Below are 21,195 nucleotides of genomic sequence, written 5' to 3'. Positions count from 1 at the left end.
CAAATTAGATTCATGCATCCAAACAAAATTGAATTAAATAAAATAATTTCTAGGCATAAAGAGACAAGCTACAAAAATTATAGTAAGGGTACAATGCAACATATGGAAGTATAAAAATTGCATGGATGGTGTTGCATATTACTAAAACAAGAAATTAATCTTTCATTAAAAAATTAAGCATAAGAAAAACTATGAAAAAAATGAATCAAAGATAAATTTGAAAGGAAGAAGAGTATCATTTTTAGGAAAAAGTCAGGTGGAGAAGGGAGGGTAAGAGAGTTAAACGAAAACTTTGGGTGAGCGCAGAAGGAAGGAACGGGTAGCGAAATGAAGAGTTGAAAGAAAATTTTATAAAATATTACAGATAAAACTGTAAATTTCTCAAAAGTTAGGGAATGACCGCCACTACTGATCAATCCCCTCCCTCCAGCTTGCCAAGTGATCTAAGAAGAGCCTTGTTTTTCATAGCAGGTTAAGCATAAAGGTTCGACCACACCCTGTTTGAGTCACCTACTGTTCAAAGCAAGGTAGCAAATAAAAACCATTCTGAATGGACAACTAAAAAGGTAAGCCCCTGTATAACTAAAAAGGTAAGCCCCTGTATAAAATTTTCACAATATCGATAACCAAAAGCATGCAAAAATTGCTATTACTAATTACTTAAATAAGTATATTTTCCTTGTATGCGCTTTCTGTGCATTATTGCGGGGGTGAGAAACTATAGTTTAACCAAATATTGCAACTATTTGTTTCAATGCTTTAACGGATCAAAAAATTGCTTCTAACATGGGCATTTAAAAATCCTACACTTCTTGGATCTTGGGTGTGGAATCTGTCTGTCAATTAACCATTTTTTTCCTCCTAGATAGTATATCTAATTGAAGTGAGTTAACAACCGTACACTTCTTGGATCTTGGGCATGGAATGTCTCTCTCAATTAACCATTTTTTTCCTTCTATATAGTATATCTAATTGAAGAGAGTTAATGACTCAATGGACATTTGGGTTTTATCCATTTTTGCTTCTAATTCTCATTCAATTAATTTTATTTATAATTTCTCTGCCTTTCAACAACTTCTATCTCTTTTAATAAATTTAAATTATTCTTTTTATCCATATGTTATAACTTTGCTTTGTCTGAATTTAGTTGTTACATTGGTAAATTTGTTAACTTGATAAAATAAATCATTCATGTAAAAACAGTTGGCTACATTTTTTTCTGTTGAACTGAAAATGAATATGAGTAGGTGTATAATCATATTCATAAGAAAATTGAATTACTATCTCTTAGATTACCTATTACCTTTTCAAGCATTATGTATACCGCCAAATACACTTTACCCCCTTATGGTATAGCTATTTTTTTAAATAACACCCTTATAGTTTTAAAAGCTATATATAACTCCCTCATAGTTTGAATTAAAATGTCAAAGTAATGAAAATGATCATTCGTAACAGAATCTATAAAAATATTGAAATTACCCTTATTTAAAAATTAAAATGGCTGAAGTAACTAAAATATATAAACATAATATCCATGATACTTTAACCTTGTATGGTTTTACATTTTACCATATAACCCTCTTATAATTTAATGTTTAACCATATAACTCTCTTATGATTTTCAAAATATATACATAATCCCCCTGTAGTTAATAAATAATTTTCAACTTTATATAGGGGTATTTTTGACATCTTAGTTGACTCCGTTGTAAAATGCAAATTCCGTCACATTGACGTTTTAATTCAAACCATGAGAGGGTTATCTATAGCTTTTGAAATCATAGGGAGATTATGTTAAAAAAACACTTAACCACAAGGGGGTAAAGTGTAATTTGCCTTTATGTATAATATGTAATGAATATTGTCACATTGTAAGAAATTTACATATAAAAGTTTTTAAAGACTAATATGGTAGTTAAATGTTTGGAATAAAATAATATCTGATGTAATTATGAATAATATGTAAAATGATGATGAATTAATTATGCTTTGCATCAGTTCATGATGAATCACAATAAAAATATTCCGCACTAATGCATAGCGAAGCACTAGTTCACTGTAATTGGTAAGTGTTTATTATATGTTTCTAAGTAGCATTAGGTGTTTACTTTTGGTATAAATTAGGGTTTTAGTGGTATAACTTGCTCTCTAAATTTCTAAATTTTGCAAGTTTCATTTGATTACATTTGCAGGATTTAAGGGGTGTTATAAACATGGGATCGAGAAGAATTTATTTAACTCCAGTGCATGATTTGACGATGATTTGGAGAAGTAATAGGGCATCAAATGCAAGTATTATTGGTACAATGCATGAACAAAAATATGGACACCTTGCTCTTGATCTTAGTGTTGAATTGGAGCAGAAAAGAATCAAGAAAAATTCACTGAAGTGAATATGTGATCTCTGAAAATGTGAGCTCCAGCTCACATATTCTCCCTTGTTTTCTACAATTTGCCCTGTAACTTGCCATGGCTTCACATCACTTTCCAGGTCATTCCAACAAATAGTTTCGGCTATAACTACTCAAGAAACTCTAGGGAAGTGCATAGGAAGCTTTATGTTATTTCATTAAGCACTTTTTGATTCTCTTAACAAATATATAATGTAAGAATCATTGAAAAAAGAGAGGAGAGAGTTTTCTTAGTTGTCAGCTCAAGAGCTTAGTTATAGCTTGTTCTTATTCTTTCTAACTAGAAACTTGTAAGGAACACTTGGAGATTTTATTGTACAACTCATTTGTTGAAGGAATAGAAGATTTTGGGAGCTTGTTCATCATCTTGGCTAAACTTTCTTTATCTATCTCTTTACTTGTGATTCAATATGTGTTCATGCAATGAAGCAATGTACTTTCTTATCTTATATCACATACGTAGCTAAATTTCTAGATTTAGTAAGTAGATGAAACTTGTGATTACTTGATATGGGTTGAACATGATTTACACTTGTTACCTCTTGTATTAATTTGTCCATTTATGCATGCTTATCATTTATTGTTGCTTGATCACCAATAACAAGTTCTTAGTTGTTGTTACATAATGATAATTGGTAATAATGATGGCAAAACATAAATGGAGCTTAAGGAGTAGACTAATGAGAATAGAGATGCATTTAAGTGGATTGTCTTTGCATTTCATGAAAAACAAAAAGGGTAGTTCTAGTTATTTACCATGCATGAGAATAGGGAAAACTAGTTTAGTCAATGCCACTACATTATGAGAGAGAGTTTGATAATTATGAAAATGAATCCCTAGTTAAATAAGAGGTAAATCTATTTGCTTGTATCTTTTGTGCCATAAGTGAATTCTACACCTTAAACTCAAGTATTTAGTAAATTTTTTCCATTGTTTTCTTGCAAGTTATCTAGTTGAGTAAGTTAGTTAGTTAGTAAGTAATTGTGATTTCTTTTGCTTTTATTGATAATTAATCTAAATAATAGAGTAAGGATCTAATACTTGCAATATTTGCTCCTCGCTCCTTATGGGATCAATCCGACATATGTTCTAAAGTACTATTTTGATCTGTATACTTACAGTCAACGAATATATTTTGGATTTAACCTTGCAATTGTATTGAAAATCTGTCAATAATCTTATATGGAACCTTCACTTGCTATAGAATGAAATCAGCTTAAGGGTAAAACTAGCATTAAAATATTGGCCAAGCAGTTGATTAGTTCACACGTGAACAGTGTCATCCATAAACAAGTTCAATTTTTAATCAGTTTGCTCTCGCGTCTCTTGAGTATAAACAAGGTCCGGTTAAGAAAAAAAAAGTCCGGTGTAAATAAATCTAGGTAGGGTGTAAATGGGTAGGATTATAGTGTAAAAAATATTAAAAATAACTGTACTACCCTTAATTAGTTTGAAATAGAGCATGTGAGGCCCGTGATCCGTTAGTGAAATCATATGAATTTTATCTAACTAGGGTATAGCGACAAATGACTAATCCAAAGTCTAGTAGCTAGTCCCTTTGGAAATTTCCCTCATGATCGGAAAACAAAAGAAATTAAGAAGAAAAAATGCCATATGAATCACGAGGTAACTAGTGCACAAGACAGAGGGAAAACTAAAAATAGTATTATATCTTCAGCTCTAGCCCTATTCTCTGAGGCAGGGAATTCCACTATACACGTCTTTGTCTCTGGCAAAGAATATACATCATTTCATTCATATCCACACTCAAGTCATTTTGATAAGAGTATATTTTACGTATTTTTAGTGTGCTTTATTAATTAGTTTTAGTGTGTTTTATTTATTTTATAAATAATTAACTAAGATTCTAGTGAAAATATGCATTTTGTGGTTAAAGTGTGAAAATTGCATTTCTATTGATTTTTATGGTAAAAACTTCATATTTTGTAGGTTTAATGATTCAATCATCAAATGAAGTGTATTGAGAAGACATTTGGATGATTGAAAATGGATTAAAGTGGTGAAAATAAAATATGAAGTGTAAAAGGAGAAATGCAATTTGGATCAAGAAAAGTCAGCTTTGACAACTCTGACATGTTTTGGTATTTTAACTATATCTGGAGCTACACAGATTAGATTGAGGTGATCTTTATACCATTTTGAAGCTAAGAGACGTATCTACATTTGGTATGAAGACATCAAAGTCCAATTCAGCCGTTTTCATAGTCCAAAAGTTGAAATACCGAAATTCAACTCAGCTGAGAAATGCAATTTGAGAACAAAAGAATCAAACAAAAGTCAGCTTTGGCATCTGTTGGTATTTTGGATATATCTTGAGTTACATACATTGGATTGAGATGATTTTTGAACCAGTTTTGAAGCTAAGAGACAGAGCTACATTTGGTATGAAGACATCAAAGTCCAATTCGGCTGTTTTCCTGGTCAAAATGTCAAAATATAGAAGTAAAAGTCTGCTGCTGAGAGCTGAAAATGCGGAATTGACCGGTCTTTGGTATTTTGGTCATATCTCGGTCTAGACAGCTCCAAATTGAATGATTCTTGAGGAATTGGACAGCTATTTCAATGGACTACAACTTCTATGTTTTTCACAAGAGCTAATTCAGCTGCAATCATAGAGAAAATAGTAGTTGAAGTAGCCAGATTCTGGTCAGAAATAGCTGATCTCCACTGGTACAACCTGTTTTCTCCTTCAATAATTTACAACTATGGATGAACATATGACAACCAATTAGCATCTGTAAAAAGGATGTTTCAAGCCTCATTTCCTGATTGCATTCACCTATATATAGCCATGGACTTGCAAGATTCAAAATAACTTGGCAAGGCTAGGAAAACTCACCAAAAATGTAGTCTTCACTAGTTTTTCTTAGTTCATTAATATAGTATAGGTAGAGTAGTTTATCCTTCTTGTATTTGTAGTTAGAATTGGAGGAAGATTGGAGGAGCAAAGATGGAGAGTTTGAAACTCATGTGACAAGGGTGACTTCTTTCCTATCACTTTCTCTTTTGTATTTGAATTCATGTTTAACTATAATACTAGTTTGGTGTTTGTTTTTATCATGTTTAGTTAAAGTTTATGCCTAAGTATGGATGAACTTTCTACATCTTGTTTATGATCTTTACTTGGTTATTTGGTGATATTATTTTGAGCAAGTTATTTATCACTTTTGATATTCTAATCATAATTAACCGGCCATTAGTTGTGATTATCTAAGGTGTTAAATTTGCAATGAGAATTGGAATTTAACACTAGTTCAAGGAAGTGATAAACATAAGGAGTTCACTCACGAAAGTAGAGGTGCACCTATGTGGTTTAAGTGACTTGTTTCATGTAATTTCATAGAAGAAATGAACTTGTAGTTAATTTCATAACCACGAGAGTAGGTATGGCTTAATTACAAGTATAGTTGATTCACTACGAGAGTAGGTTTCACATGCATTAGGAAATTACGCCATAACTAGTCAAGATAATAGCATTTACTTAACCGGTAATCTCATTTGCAAGAGTAGTGAGGAATTCCATATTTCTAGGAGCTTTCTAGTGTTATTTTCATTACTTTCATATTTATGGTAGTCTAGATAATAAAGGAGTTCGAAAAACACCGGTAATTGCAATCTTCCCTGTGGGATCGACCCTTAATACCCTATACTCGCTCACGATTCGTATACCTGCGATAAATCGCGTGTGGGGCATTTAGGAGTTATAAATGTAAAACTTGATTGCGGATGAGCTAATTGTGTATGTATACCCCGCGCACTTCACATTTCAAAAGGAATTAGTACTTAGTAGTTCTATTTATTGGTCTAATTCATAGTTGCACATTCCGTGATTTTAAGACCTCACGCAAAGCCCTAAAAAACGAAATAAAATAAACATAACGTATGGATTAGGAATGGTTGCACCTACAAATATTTTGCATGAGTTGCAATCATCAATTTTGTCTGAACTTTAACAGACGCCCCAATAGTTGAGCATTCGAAACAAAGCCCGGATTTTCTTATTTTTCTTTTTATTTTTCTTATTTTTCTTTCCCCTAATTTGCATCTATTTGGCTAAGTCACCTTTGTCAAATCATGCAAGTTCGTTGCAAATGTTTACATGACCTTTGAAAGCAGTCATCACTTGGAAAGCTTGAATAACAATAAATGTTCACACGATATTTTTTTTTTTTTAATAGAATTAATCAGCATTCATATATGAATCCATATATTGATTTGCATAAGAAGATTGCATTAATAAAGCTCACACTTCATATGTTCCCTCTCAAGCGATTTGCTATAACCAAAATAATGTCACAGAGATTTTGCACGTTCTGACTAGCATCTGCAAGATTTCGTGGTTCCTAGTTTTGCATCCTTGAAATTGTCATCACAAGTATCAGCGTCGTCCAGTGCAGCTGATGCTCTAAGATTTACGCCTAGATAATCACCAGATTTCAATAGACTTGTGGCCTCGCCGAGATCATCAATGGAATCACCATAGTTTTCCGAACAAGAATCATATATTCCCTTCAATCTGGTGTCAGTTGCATTTTGCTTGAGGGAATCGACAAGGGTTTTGGTTGACTTGGCGCTTTTTGTTGCCAAATCTATAGCAATTTGACCGAGACCTTTAAGATCTGCCCTGCGAGAACGAGGGTCTGATCTCAAAGAATTGGCGCAAAATTGAGGGTTTTTTGATGCAGTGCAAACATCACTGATCAAATCAGCTTCTGCAGAGGTAAAAAGATTGCTTAAAATTGATAGACAAATGAAAAACAAGGCTAACAAGGATGAGCTATGGCTCCTAGAGAACTCCATTATTTTCTCCTCTAATTTCTCTTCCTTGAAGTGTTGTTGTTCTTCTGTAATGTTCACACGATAATATATACTAAGTGATCTTTAAAATTATCACATGTTAAGTTGTTAACAAACTTGCAACTTGTACTCATCAAACATTTTTTTTGTAAAGGAGATCATGCCATCATTGGTGATGAGTACTCAACCTCGCATTTAGCCCCCACTAGGAAGCTGTGAAGTCATCTCTGGTTAATCATTTCTTCTTACTAATTCTTATGCGTGGTGACTTCTAATCGGAGCTACAACCCATTTTGATTGTCCATGATTATTTAGAGTAGTCACGTAATTCTTATAATGACAAACCAATACCAAAATGCAAATTGTAACTTGTGAAGTCGTAGGTCAAACTAGAAATGATGTCCTAGTCATAATCCTAATGATATACAAGTTGTTGGACAATTGTACTGATTCTTGCATATTGTGTGAATGAAAAACTGTTATCATGGATTTCAATCTTTGACATGAAAAGTTTAAATCCCTATATAGTAGGCATTATGCAAATTAGCTTAGATTTTCATCTCCTATTTTTGTACTTAAAAATGTGCTTTTGGGAGCTGAGGGTGATAAAACTGCTAATGTCTTGCTTTTGCATCTTGAAGATCATGGTAGGTGCAACCATTCCGTGTTAACAAAGTACAACTATTGTATACATGCATTATGATTGTCTTTTTTTTTATTTTGTAATGATTTTCGTGAGGGTTTGAAGATCATGAAAAGTACAATTACTAAATATTAATTACATCCGTAATGCATGATGATTACCTTACTCTGTTTTCTAAATGATTTACGTAAGGTTTTGAATAAAATGGGGCACACAGTTTATCAAAAGATGAAATAAAGACGCATAGAGTAGGAACGCATGCATCAGTGACGAAGCTAAAGAAATATTTCACGCGGTAAACACAATTTTTAACCTATTATTGTTATTACGCATGATTGAGGGCCAACTCAATTCGCACGCAGATTAGTTACCTCCTCGATTCATATTCAAGCTTGAGGTTCTCTGTTTATATTACACTTTTCTACATTACAATTTGTTATAAACTTTTAAAAGTCACAAATATCCTATGAAGAGAGAGATTTTAAAATTTGGATTGTTATTTATTGTTACATGGAACATGTATCATTCATATAAATAGTGTAACAAAACTGTAACAAGAAAAATTGTAACAAAGGATCCTTTGCTATTCATACGATGGTTAAGCAACATTTTGGCAACATTATGCCACTTAAGAAATGCTGTTACACTGACTTCCTTATGGTGAACTCACACACTGCAAGTCTGTAATATTGAAACTATTTTCAATAGTCAGGATCCCAAGATGGTAGGGTTGTTAAAAGCCTAGTTTAGAATCAATGTAAAGTCGATTTAGTTTTGAAGGGTCTGACTTTATACTTTGCTTCAATTCTTAGATTCATTTAAGCATTGAGATCAATAGATTGGTGATGAATTTGACAAGATTCTATTAAATTAGATTTTAACTCGTGCATTAATGCATAAGAAGTATATTTATTCAACAAATTAATCCACAGACAGTATTTACAGTGGTGGTTGATTCACATTCCAGAGGCAGAATCGAAATCAAAATCGGTGTTATAATGCCGATTATGCATATGAATTTTCGTCATTCACATTTACTCGTTTGTTTTGGAATCAGAATGGGTGTTATTTTCTCAATGAGTTAATTATGTTAATACTCAAATCATAAGATTAAAAGTAAAATTCATACTCAAGGTTCCAAAATCTGTTTCAATTCGAATTAGACTTAGTTGGTTTGAAATACGCAGTTATATATGGGTTAATACCACATTATCCCCCCAAACTTTGGACGATTACCCACTTCAGTCCCTAAACTTCAAAATGGGACACTTAAGTCCCTAAATTTATAAATACCTCCCATTTAAGGAAAATTGTTAACAAATCCTGAATGCCGTTGGTGATCGAAGTGTCCCATTTTATAAGGGTTTAGGGATTTAAGTGTCTCATTTTATAAGTTTAGGGAATTAAGTGGGAGGTATTTATAAGTTTAGGGATTTAAGTGTCCCATTTTGAAGTTTAGGGACTGAAGTGGGTAATCGTCCAAAGTTTGGGGGGACAAAGTGGAATTAACCCTTTATTTCTTAGATCTGTTTAACCATTCAAAAAAACAAAAGAAAATAGATCCACAATGAATTTTACTAGGTTGAACTAAACTAGATTTTTTTTTTTTAAATCAATAACAAGTATTAATTTTTTATAATATTTGTAATTTACAATACAAGACGTGATAACAACAACATACACATGTAAGTTTGGAACAACACAACCACATGCATGGGTTAAGGAATACCAACACCTAGAGACTCAATCCAGATCCAAACGAATAGGTTTTTGAATCTTTTACACAACCCTATAGGCTCAATCCAGATCCGAAGAACTTTTGGGCAGTGATATGATCAATGCGTTCTCCCATCTCACCTATCAGATAATTTTTCCAATCTCCAACCTTTCCTTTCCGAAAAAACATTTCATTCCTAGCAGTAGGCCGGGTCCCGCTCTTGTTCACCTCCAAATTGCTCAAGTTATCAAAGCTACAAAGCTCCAAAACCTCATCAACAAAACCACATGTCTCTTCCTCGGGTGAAATCGGACACCCCATGAACTCAGCTAAAAGTTTCAGATGAAAACTTGGCTTTTCCTGCAGCGCTTCATACTTCAAAAACAGGACCTTTTCAGGCTCCTCCAAGCTTTCTCTCCAGTAGCCTAAAACATGATCCCAAACTGGTCCAGAAAGGCTCACTCCCTCACAAAACATGTCGAAAAACTCTTCTAGTGAAGCTTCAGCCCCTAACTTCTTGGAGAAGTGCCAATATGAGACGAAAGTATCCTTAATATTTCTGCATAGGTAGACAATCTTGCAACCTGAATTCAGCACCGACTCGGGCAGTAGGGCAAGTGGATAGTGAGTCGAATATAGTCTTCCCAATGGACAAGAAAAGTCAGCGTTCATTTTTTCTGGCGAGAAAAAAAAAATTCCATGAATGGCACCAGAGAGTGAGGATTTTGCTTGAGCAAAGGATGGTTTTGGTTGATTGGATAAATCTTTCGGTTGGCTAAGGTGAACATCAGGGCCTTCAACCATGTGGTGCCTGATTTGGGAGTGGTAATTAGTAAGACATCAGTGTCCCGAGCTTGGAAATGGTTTTGGCATGCAATGAGCCCCGGCAACCCTTTAGGACCGAGCCAAAAGCCATTGTACTTGTACAGATAAGAAGAACCAAACCATCTCTCTCTAGGGAGGGTTGACAACAGGTTCTTGCAGTATTCTTGCATTAGTTCCTCTTGTTTTTGATCTGTTGAGCAAGGAACTAAGGATGCAGTTGTGGACATATTGGCGCTCTTAGAATTTTAATGAATCTACTTGCTCCAAGTCTCATGTCCGTCGGTGCTTTTGTAGACTATTATATAGCTTCACGGACTAGTGAACCAACTAAACTAGATTTAAATGTGTGTATTAAACTATATAATCATCATAGCATTTCCTTCTTTCAATCTATATCATCCAACAAAATTATTTCATTAAAACTTAGGGCAAAATACACTTTAACCCCTTGTGATTTTGTGCTTTTTCACACAATTTTTCTATGATTTAAAAAATTATACAGAACCACCTCATAATTTGGATTAAAGTGTCAAAATGACGAAATTTTGCATAACGAAACCAACTAAAATGTCAAAAGTATCCCTATATAAAATTAAAAATTATTTATTAACCACAGAGGGGCTATATATAAATTTTAAAAACCATGAGGGAGTTATATAGTAAAATATAAAATCATACAGATTTAGAGTGTTATGTGTATTATGTTTATATATTTTGGTTATTTCAGTCATTTTAGTTTTTAAATAAGAGTAATTTCAGCATTTTTATGGGTTTCGTTACAAATTATCATTTCCATCATTTTGACACTTTAATTCAAATTATGAAAGAATTACATATAATTTTTTAAACTATAGAGGATTATGTAAAAAATTACTAAACTATAGGCAGGTAAAGTGTGTTGTGCCCTAAAGCTTATAAACTATATAGAGCCATGACACATCTCATATTAAAAATGTAGCATTAGGTGACCTCTCATATTCTTCCGAGCCTTTTCTCACTTCAGGCATCCAATTACACATCATCCCCAATTATGTAGCCATGACCTATCGGCTATCACCATGCTTTAATAACTGAAAATTGTCAATTCGTATTGTAAGACACGTAAACTATTCCACAATATTTTAATCAAACTCTGAACTCACAAGAATCGAGTAGCCAAGATTTTAAACTAGCAAATTAGAAAGAAAACCATGACTTTCACGAAAGGTGAAAGGGATTCACCGATTAATAAAGTGGACGTCCAGAATGAGGCCATGTTTTCAACATTAGTCTTTCGATTGGCTGAGAAAATGGACGTGCACATCTAATAGTTGGCGTGTTTGGATGGTCCATTATCTGTAAATACTATGCTATTTTGTTTGCAAGATAAACATTTTTTCTTTTTCTTTTTATTTTACATATATCAAATCACAAAAAGCATTAAAGTGCTATAGTAAAATTAATTTTTTTTAATAGAGTGTCTATTTGTTTAGAATTCTTCAAAAATCATTTCCAACAAAAATGTTTTGAATTTCATTTTCTTTTTCAATTTTTTTTGTTTGCTAACCTTGTAAAACATTTTCCAGTGCTCCGTAGTTGGGCAATTGCCCTCCATTAACTTTGGAAAAGTAGACATTTTGGCTAGTAAAAAATTCTTAACATTATTATATTACCTCACACTTGCAGCCCCTGAATTTTTTAGATTCTTTACCTTTTGTATTGCTTCCGTTACATTTTCCTGTTATTCTTTACTTTGCACCTTAGAGAAAAAAAATACTTTGACCTTTATCATATTGAATATTCAAATTTTTTCTAGGGAAATTTACCAAATTAGTCCCTAACATTTTCACAAAACACTTTTTTAGTCCCTAACATTTAAAATCAGTCAGAATAGTTCCTAACATATAAATTATGAGCCAGTTTGGTCATAATGCTCGTATTTGCTCTTTTTTCCGGCTAAAAATAGTACACCGGCGTAATTTCAAGGGCAAAATCGGAAAAATTCGTTAATCCATAATTTTGCAGCCCTCAAACTCTTCAATTGATTCTCAACCTACTGCTACTAGGATGGAGAATTAACAAGAAAAATTGAATGAAAAGACAGAAATATCAAAGACACCAAAAAGAAGTTTCAAGAAATATCAAAACCATCAAGAAAAAGTTTCAATCTCGAACAGAAGATTAATGGGAAATCTACTAACCTGGCTAGAGGCTATGACAACAGGGTCAATCATGAGTTGTCCAGAAAGAGGACATCTAAATTCCGGAGGTGGAAAATTAAGCAAAAGGCTTTGTGGGTTGGAAAGCTTCAGCTTCAATTCTTTCAAACAAGACAGAGCCTGCATCTGTCACAATCAGCGGCTTCCAATGCATAATCATCTTCTTCCACAATACTCTGTACCAATATCTGCAGTTCCCTCATATTGATTGCTCAAATTTGGTAAGAAAGCTGTTGGATCATTTTGGCAAGTCCACAGGCTATCTTTGCTTGAACGGAGCCCATATTCCTCCGTCTCTATTCAGCCATTGACCCAATCTCTTCTTCTGCTTCTGACTTCGTAAAATCATCCGTCCTTGCTCCTCTTAACCAAGGAATCAGCAACATGGGTTCTCTCAGGCAGCTATGGTTATTGAGAAGAAGACCCTTTTCAGTTTGGAAATCTCTGAATTCGATATCAATTTCAACAAAGAACTCATTTTTATCTTCTTATTTGGCAAATAATTCTCTGCACCTTCTTAAACCCACAAAGCCTTTGGAAAGCTTCAGCAAAAGGGAGAGAATCAATTGAAGAAGTGGTGCAAGAGTTTGAGGGCTGCAACATTATGGATTAACGAATTTTTTCGATTTTGCTCTTGAAATTATGCCGGTGTACTATTTTTAGTCGGAAAAAAGAGTAAATACGAGCATTAGGATCAAACTAGCTCATAATTTATATGTTAGGAATTATTCTGACTGATTTTAAATGTTAGGGATTAAAAAAGTGTTTTGTGAAAATGTTAGGGACCAATTTGACAAATTTCCCGTTTTTCTATGGCATTAGAGAAAATCTTAAAATTTTGTAATTTAATATTAATAACAAGTAAAATGTCTCATTTGCATTTCTTGTTGACTTGCATTTTTCAAAGTGGTTGAATCCTATAATCTCATGATTTTTTCCCTCTCGCCTATGGTCTACAACGCTTTTTTGTTTTAATGATTTAATTTATCACCACAACCTCGTTTTTATTTTAGATTTGGGCCTCCTCCATAATCCAATTCTTGTGTTTGGACATATAAATTAGCCATACATTCTTAAAAACAGTGTGCTCTAGAAAAATATGTGGTTGATATTGGGTTGTAAACGAGTCGGTCCTAATCGGAATTGGTAACTCTGAACCTTGGATTGGATTAATTTTGGATCCAGATTCGTTCACCCAATAGGACCCAATATGTAATTCCAAGTCTGGTTGGATATGGATTCGAACCGGATACAGTGGTCCATAAAAGCAATTCAATGATAAAATTTAGATAACTTGATAATTTCGTCTGGCACAAATTTTTTTTTTCATAAAATTCATGGTACAACGAGTCTGAATTGGGTTGGAACATATATTGCCATGTCCGACTTGTTTAGAATGTAGATATATCAAATCCGGGTCCGATTGGATAAACGGGTCTAAGCAGTTTTGTGAATTTCAGCTGGATCCGTGGTCCGACCCAATTTATTGACAGCCCTAGGTCTATATATACTATCGACTTTTAGATTGTCAGACTCTAAAATTAGCAAAGAATATTGTTTCTGCTTTACTTAATTGCAGCAGAGACAAGCCAATGAAACTATGTTAGAAGTATGTCATTTTCACTGGGAAAAATTCATAATATGCACGGCAAATTGAACTACAACTAAGATTGCCCTCAGTTGATTATTTTAATTAATTATAGATCCTAATTTTGAAAATCAAATTTTTTATGTTCATGTTTGCTTTTGGTTTTAGATTATAAATTTTTTTAGTGGCCACAAAAAAGCTAAAATCCAGAATTTACTAAACTGTAGTTTTTCTTGATTCTAATTATTTTCTATAATTATTTTCCATAATTAGCTTTTGCAAAATCTAGAGCAAATAAGAACAAGCCCATTGACAGGTTTTTTATATAAGTACAAGTTTAATTCGAAATATACCCATTTTGACTGCAAATATACAGGTCAAATTAATAGTTTAGGGCAAATATCAGGTCGATCCCACGAGGAAAATTGAACAATTACCTGCACTACTAAAGTTTCTCTATTATTTAGACGATCAATGAATTAAAAGAAATAAAACTATGCTAAACTTATGCAAGATAATAACAAATGAAAACTCCTTAGGTTATGGTATTCCTAACTACTCATGCAAATGCTATTTTTGGATTATTGATTACTACTATCTTGGCTAGCTATGGCATAATTTTCTTATGCATGTGAAACCTACTCTCGTAGTAAATCAACTATACTTATAACTAATCTATACCTACTCTCGTGGATATGAAAGCTACAAGTTAATTACCTCTATGAAATTACATGAAATGAATCACTAAAACCACAAAAGTGCACCACTACTCTCGTGAGTGTACTCCCTAGGTTTAACACTTCTTGAACTAGTGTTAGATCTCAATTTTCATTGAAGACACAACACCTTTAAATAATCACAATTAATGGTACCAATTAATCATGATTTAGAGAGCTAAAGTGCTAAATAACTTGTTCAAAATAATAGCTTCAAATAGCTAAATAATAAACACTAACAATCATAGAAAGTTCAACTAAACCCAAGGCATAAACTTTAGAAACACATAATAACATATAAATCCATAACTTGTATATTAACTAAACTTAGAATCAAGCACAAAAGATAAAGAGTTTGGAAAGAAATGTAACCCTTGTCACATGTATTCATCTCCTCCATCTTCATCTTCTTCTTCATCTTTGCCTAACTAATAAACAAGAAGGATGAACTACTAGTTAAACTATCCTATATTATACTAACCTAATACTAAGAAAATGTAAGAACTACATTTTTGTGGTATTTCTTGCATTCTCCAAGCTCTCTTGATCCTTGCAAGTCCATGGCTATTTATAGATAAATGTAGTTAAGAAATGAGGCTTCAAACATCCCTTTTATAGTTGCTAAGTGGTTGTCACATGCCCATCAATAGCTGTGAATTTTTGGAGAAGGAAACAAGTTGTGCAAGTGGAGAGCAGCCATTTCTGACCAGAATCCGGCCGGATTGCTCCCCTGTCTTTCTTTGGAATTTCTGTTCAGTCTTCAAGGCATTCTAATTTTGCATCAACTTCAACTGAACTTTTCTTGATGATAGAAGCTGAATTAATTCTTGACCAAAACATAAAACTTGTATCCCTTTGAGTTAACTTTCCAATTCATTAAGAATCATTTCATTTGGATTTGTGTAGGCTGAGAAATTACTGAAATACCCTTCATTGCTCAATGCCTTCTTTCAGCTTCGACCGTAGAAATTGGCTATTATAATTTGGCTTTTTGACCTAGAAAACCTTCAAACTGAATTTCGATGTCTCACATGAATTGTAGATCTATTTCTTATCTTCAAAATGGTTCAAGAATCATCACAATCCGATCATAACCGAAATACAAAGATGTGTCAAAACTGTCAACTTGCTTTTCATCCAAATGAAGTATATTTCCAACTCCTATACAAATTATGGACAAAATGCAAGTAAAAGTGACAAAAATCTCATTTAATCACTTAAGAGCATTTTACACCAATTATAGCCAAAATGATCCATTTTCTTCCTATAATATTGCCAAAGTGACTAAAACTAACATAAAATGTCATTCAAAAATAGCTCAAATTAGTCACTTATTACCCATAATAATGGTCCTTTCCCTGAATTTTCCATAGATGTGTAGTATATAACAACAAGCACAGTAAACTGACAAACAAGCAATTAAAAACCTTCGACAGTTAGTCTTCAACCGTTAATTTGCCAAATACTTTTTCAGATAAAACTCGAAAGCAAAAGATTTGTCTTGATCTAGACATTTTCAGTGCTTGAAACAGATTTTTCATGACATGGAGAAAATTGATTAGAGTTTGGCTTGAAATGAAGCAACATCAATAGTTGCTAGTGAAAGAAGCTCGTCCGGGAGCATAGCCATTTCATCCTCCACCATGGTAATCCATGCTTCGATCCCATCACCTGAATTTGTACTCATCAAGATTACACTATTCTTGATAGGGGGAGCTTTAATCCTCACTGAAATAGGTTTGCCAAAACCATAGTCCACTCCATATTCCGGAAAACTGCACAAATTGGTGAAAAAACAATATGCCATTGGCTCCTTACCAAGCTGTTCCCCTGCAGCTTTTAAGATATCTAAAAAAGGCACTCCACTTTGAAGAATCTTTATATAATCATTGTTGATTATTCTAGTTGCATTCCTCAGGTGCCCAACTAGATCATCACAGTATTCTTTATCATTATCATCTGTATCAGAAACTGTCATTAAAGCAGGAGTAGCAATTGAGAAGTTGCCAAATGCAAGCCGGTCAGAGGGCAAGTTCATTCTAGGTCTCATTTTCACGGCTTGGAATGCAAGAAAATTTGTTTTACGATTTTCCTTGGCCTGGGTAACGAGGATGAAATGCTTCAATATAAAAGCGGTAATGGCTTCAACCAGAGTAGGATCCTTCACCGAACCTGTGGAGGCGACTGAGGAGGCAAATTTCTTGCCTGCTGCCAACTTTTCTTGTCGAACACAAACCTTTTGGTCAGAAGAGTTTCTTTCTTTTCCCCTGATACAAAATCGATACTAGATATTGGGAGTTTCTTGGAGGAAAAAGACGGCATCCTAATTCAAAATCAGTTGCACAATTTCATCACCTTTGCCACAGCATGTGGCAGCCCAAGCATTCATGAATGTCGCACAGGACAAAACGTCAGCTATCTTATGTGACATGCATACCCCAATAGCTATTCCTCCGCATTCAAAGAAGCTGATTTTGATAGCTAATGGCAAGTCATTTTTGCCCAAAGGTTCATAAGGCTCTAAGGGGAGAAATTGGTTTGGATCCTCTGTTGTTTGGATTGCCTGTGAGAGATGAGCACGACTCGAGCTTCTATAAATAAAGCTCCTAAGTCATCACAATCAACAGAAAGATTTCCATTGATCTTTCCTGCTAAAGGGTAGAGTTTTGTCAAGATCTCTGATAAAGAATGTTTTAGATGCTGCGATATTTCGGCTTGATCGAAGCATGGGGAGGAGTTTTGATAGAATAAAACAGAAGGAATTAGAGTAGAAGGTGAAAGTTGATCCAGGAAAGACAGTTTATGGTCTCTACTGGCACGGGGTGTTGGAGATGATGGCTTGATCAACTCAATTGATGTCACCTCTATGTTGCCCATCATCTTGCTTGTTGCAATTCTTAGGTATTTCTTCAGGCCCCCAAATCCAGCAATATATATACCTTTGATTCTTTGAAGGCCTGATTTGTAATGTACTATCAGAATTGGAGAAGGAACTTCATATATGTCGAATAGAAAAGGTCATACTTTAAATCTCTTTTTGTCCCATTAATTCGATTGGAAATTGTCAATTATTTATTCTTCTGGTCTGCAATGCTTGTGGAACTTTTCTGTTTCAAATATGGGACCGTCATTTCCAGTTGTCATTTTGCCAAAATACTTGAGCTCCGAGGTAGTCAAATTCGGAAATGCCAAATATCAATCATACACAGGATACTACTTACTCGGTACAAGGTTGGGCATTTTTGGAATTATCTGTGACAATTACATTATACAACGCATGGAGTAACACAACAAATAGAAAAATAATATGGTAAATATAGATATTAAGACATCCAGATGTAAACCTTGTATTAGTATCTCCATAAAAATGTTTTTTTTTATGCTATTAGTATTTATCTCTATTGTACCAGTACTGATATTAGATGATGCAATGCAATTACTGTTAGCAATTGCAGTGGTCCTTGATCCAATCCAAAAATGAGTTAAGGGGGAAAAGTATCAAAACATAATCAAGCACAGAAATTTGCAATAAGAGATATAAACTACGTTTTTGTGCTTTAAAAAGTCATTTCTTTGTTTTTTTTTTTTTGTTCTAAATGAGAGGACTTGAAGCCAAGATCTCTTATTTACAACTCTTCCCTCCTTATCAGCCAACCTAACCCTCCCAAAAAGTGGTGTTAAAATTGCTAATTTTCTATTTTTGCATCTTGAAGATCATGATATGTACAACCATTTCTATTCAACTATGTTCTACTATTAAGGACAACCATCATGATTATCTTATTTTATGTTTGGATGCACTGAGTGTGGCTTTGAAAATAGTGGAAGGTGCAAGCATAGTTAGACCAATTAGTACAATTTAACCATAATCAGGGGTGTCTAGGGCTCAAAACTTGGATATGACAGTTGGGATGGTGTAGGAGGGTGAAAAGAAAACAGAACAAAGAAAAAAGGTACAACTACTAAGGGCATCCACAATGCTATTACACCTTATGGAGTGTAATCCACATGCCACGTCAGCATTACACTTTCTCCTCTTTTATTACACTTTCACTCACAATGGATTACACTCCATAAGGTGTAATAGCATGAGTCCACAATTAAATCAAATATTTATTTTAATAATGCCTAACTCATATCCCATAAATAAAAAAGTAATTTTTAAAAATACTTTTGTTACTTTTAAAAAATAAAGTACTAACTTTCATTAAATTTTTTACCTTTTGAATTTTTTATTTTCTAAAAATGATATTATTAATTTTTAAGTTTGAATAATATATCTTTTTCTATCTCTCAAAAATAATATATTGTTATTTTTTTCAAAAATAATTATGCAGAAAATTAAACAAATATTTGATACCTCAAATGCGAAGATATCATAATAATCCATACTTAATTAATAATTTGAAATGTAATTAGTTGAACTCCATAACATAATATTACATAATTTAAATCAAATAAAATACAAATAATAACAATGGGATTACAATAAAATGATTATGGGTCCCACAGCATCATGGATTACACGCATCATAATCTCCATGACACGGCTCCAATGGGAGACCGTGTCATGGAGCGGTGTAATGGGGAGCCATTACACCCGCGTTGTGGATGCCCTAAGTACGTACTAGTCACATCTCTAACGCATGATAAGTGTCTTGTTCACTTTTTGAATGATTTGCTTGTGGTTTTGAATCAAATGATATGTACAGATTCCTCAGAAGATAAAGACATATAGAGTGGGAATGCATGCATTAGTGAGGGAACTAAAGAAATATTGCATGTTGTTAAGCAGGATTAGATCGAACTCAATTGGGAAGTGGAATGTCACCTTCTTTGTTGATATGATTATACCAACATTGTGGTTAAGCAGGATTTTGGCAACATTTGCACATGCCAACTAGTAACCTGCTTGACTAATATAGTTACCCTTTTGCTGACTTCACACAATGTATGATACCAGGTATAGATCCCATTTCATATTGAAATAAGTTTAATGCGCAGTGCCCCAAAATGTAGGATTATTAAAGGTTCCATTTGGACCTATTTCATTAATCCAAATTAGTTTAATCAGGTCTGAATTTATATGTATTTCCAATTCTTAGATCCATCAATAATTAAGCATTGATATACTTGGATCGTACTAAATTTTAGTAGATCCAATTGAACTAGAAAAAGTATATTTGTTCATTGAATTAAAGCATGGAAAATAAATTCATTTTACAAAATAGCCACAGTATTATTTCCATATTTTTGTTGACAATGTTCAACAAAATAGCTACAATTATTGGCAGAGTGATTCCTATACTGCCAAAATAAATTTGCTCTCTCAGAAGGAAATGCCACCTGGGTCAAAATCTTTTCTTATTGTGCGCTTGTTATATGGTTATAACAAATTGACTAGTCAAGATTTCCCCATGTCACAACCAGTTTTCCTTCTTTTTTTTTTTTCATTTAAAGAAAGGAATGCCAACACATTACTAACTCTTTGTTTTAACTCACCAAATTTTTTACTAACAATTGCTTTCATGTCCTCCCTTCCTCATATATTTACTCTCGCAACAAACACCGTAAAAGGACCAATAATAATAACCAATTTCCTGCTCGGCTCATGGCATGTAAAAGGACTTTTAGGCTTCAGATTGCAGTAAATTTCATCTGACTCAAGATGCTCTGATTTATGCTATAGATACTGTTGGATTAATACTAGTGTCAAGGGAATTAGAATATTAGGGTTCAGAAAGGAGGTATTTTAAGCGTTGCATCTCAGGACCAACCTTTTCTCTTAGTATTGTCCTGTTCATTAAGAACCAAGATTGATGTTTACTGCTGCGCAACCCCAGAATTAAATAATAACAAGACCAATAAAGATTAGTATCATACTACAGATATAGTTCAAATATCTTCAAGTACTTAAATCAACCGATTAGTATAAAATATGGTAGTAAAATACAACTCACTCTGACAAGCAAGACGCGGTTGTCTTACAAGACAAATATCATTTGTCACAACAACCAAGTCTTTAAATTATATATTGACCAGACATATAATTTCTCTCAACAACCAAGTCTTGATATTTAAGTTAGGATTATGAATTAATCTTCCGTACATCATTAGCGCAAAGTCTTTTTTACATGAGTGGATTTGGATGCACACTGTATGCACAAAAGTAGAATTATAAATTTAGGGCTTGTTTGGCAAACAAATTTTTGGCCAAGTTTGTCTATTATAAGTTCTTTATCAACTTTAACTACAATAACCTCAAAAAACTTCAA

At 33.4% G+C, this 21,195-nt stretch overlaps 2 protein-coding genes and 1 pseudogene across 2 annotated transcripts; all 3 read right to left on the bottom strand.

The window, feature by feature from the left end:
* Window positions 1-6,753: 6,753 nt before the first annotated feature.
* Window positions 6,754-7,236, bottom strand: LOC113704624 (pectinesterase inhibitor-like). Its single transcript, XM_027226510.2, has one exon. The coding sequence runs from the start codon at window positions 7,234-7,236 to the stop codon at window positions 6,754-6,756; it is 483 nt and encodes a 160-aa protein (XP_027082311.2).
* Window positions 7,237-9,458: 2,222 nt separating this feature from the next.
* Window positions 9,459-10,964, bottom strand: LOC140009677 (cytosolic sulfotransferase 5-like; annotated as a pseudogene).
* Window positions 10,965-16,478: 5,514 nt separating this feature from the next.
* LOC113704622 (stemmadenine O-acetyltransferase-like) lies at window positions 16,479-17,797 on the bottom strand. The gene is made up of 2 exons (XM_027226509.1): window positions 17,484-17,797; window positions 16,479-17,187 (listed from the first exon to the last, which is right to left on the bottom strand). Exons 1-2 carry the CDS (start codon window positions 17,795-17,797, stop codon window positions 16,479-16,481), a joined length of 1,023 nt encoding a protein of 340 aa, XP_027082310.1.
* Window positions 17,798-21,195: the final 3,398 nt, after the last annotated feature.

Source organism: Coffea arabica, chromosome 6e (genome assembly GCF_036785885.1).
Source record: "Coffea arabica cultivar ET-39 chromosome 6e, Coffea Arabica ET-39 HiFi, whole genome shotgun sequence".
Taxonomy (NCBI): Eukaryota; Viridiplantae; Streptophyta; class Magnoliopsida; order Gentianales; family Rubiaceae; genus Coffea; species Coffea arabica.
The sequence above is the reverse complement of the archived record's forward strand: the minus strand, read 5'-3'. Positions and strand labels throughout refer to the sequence as shown.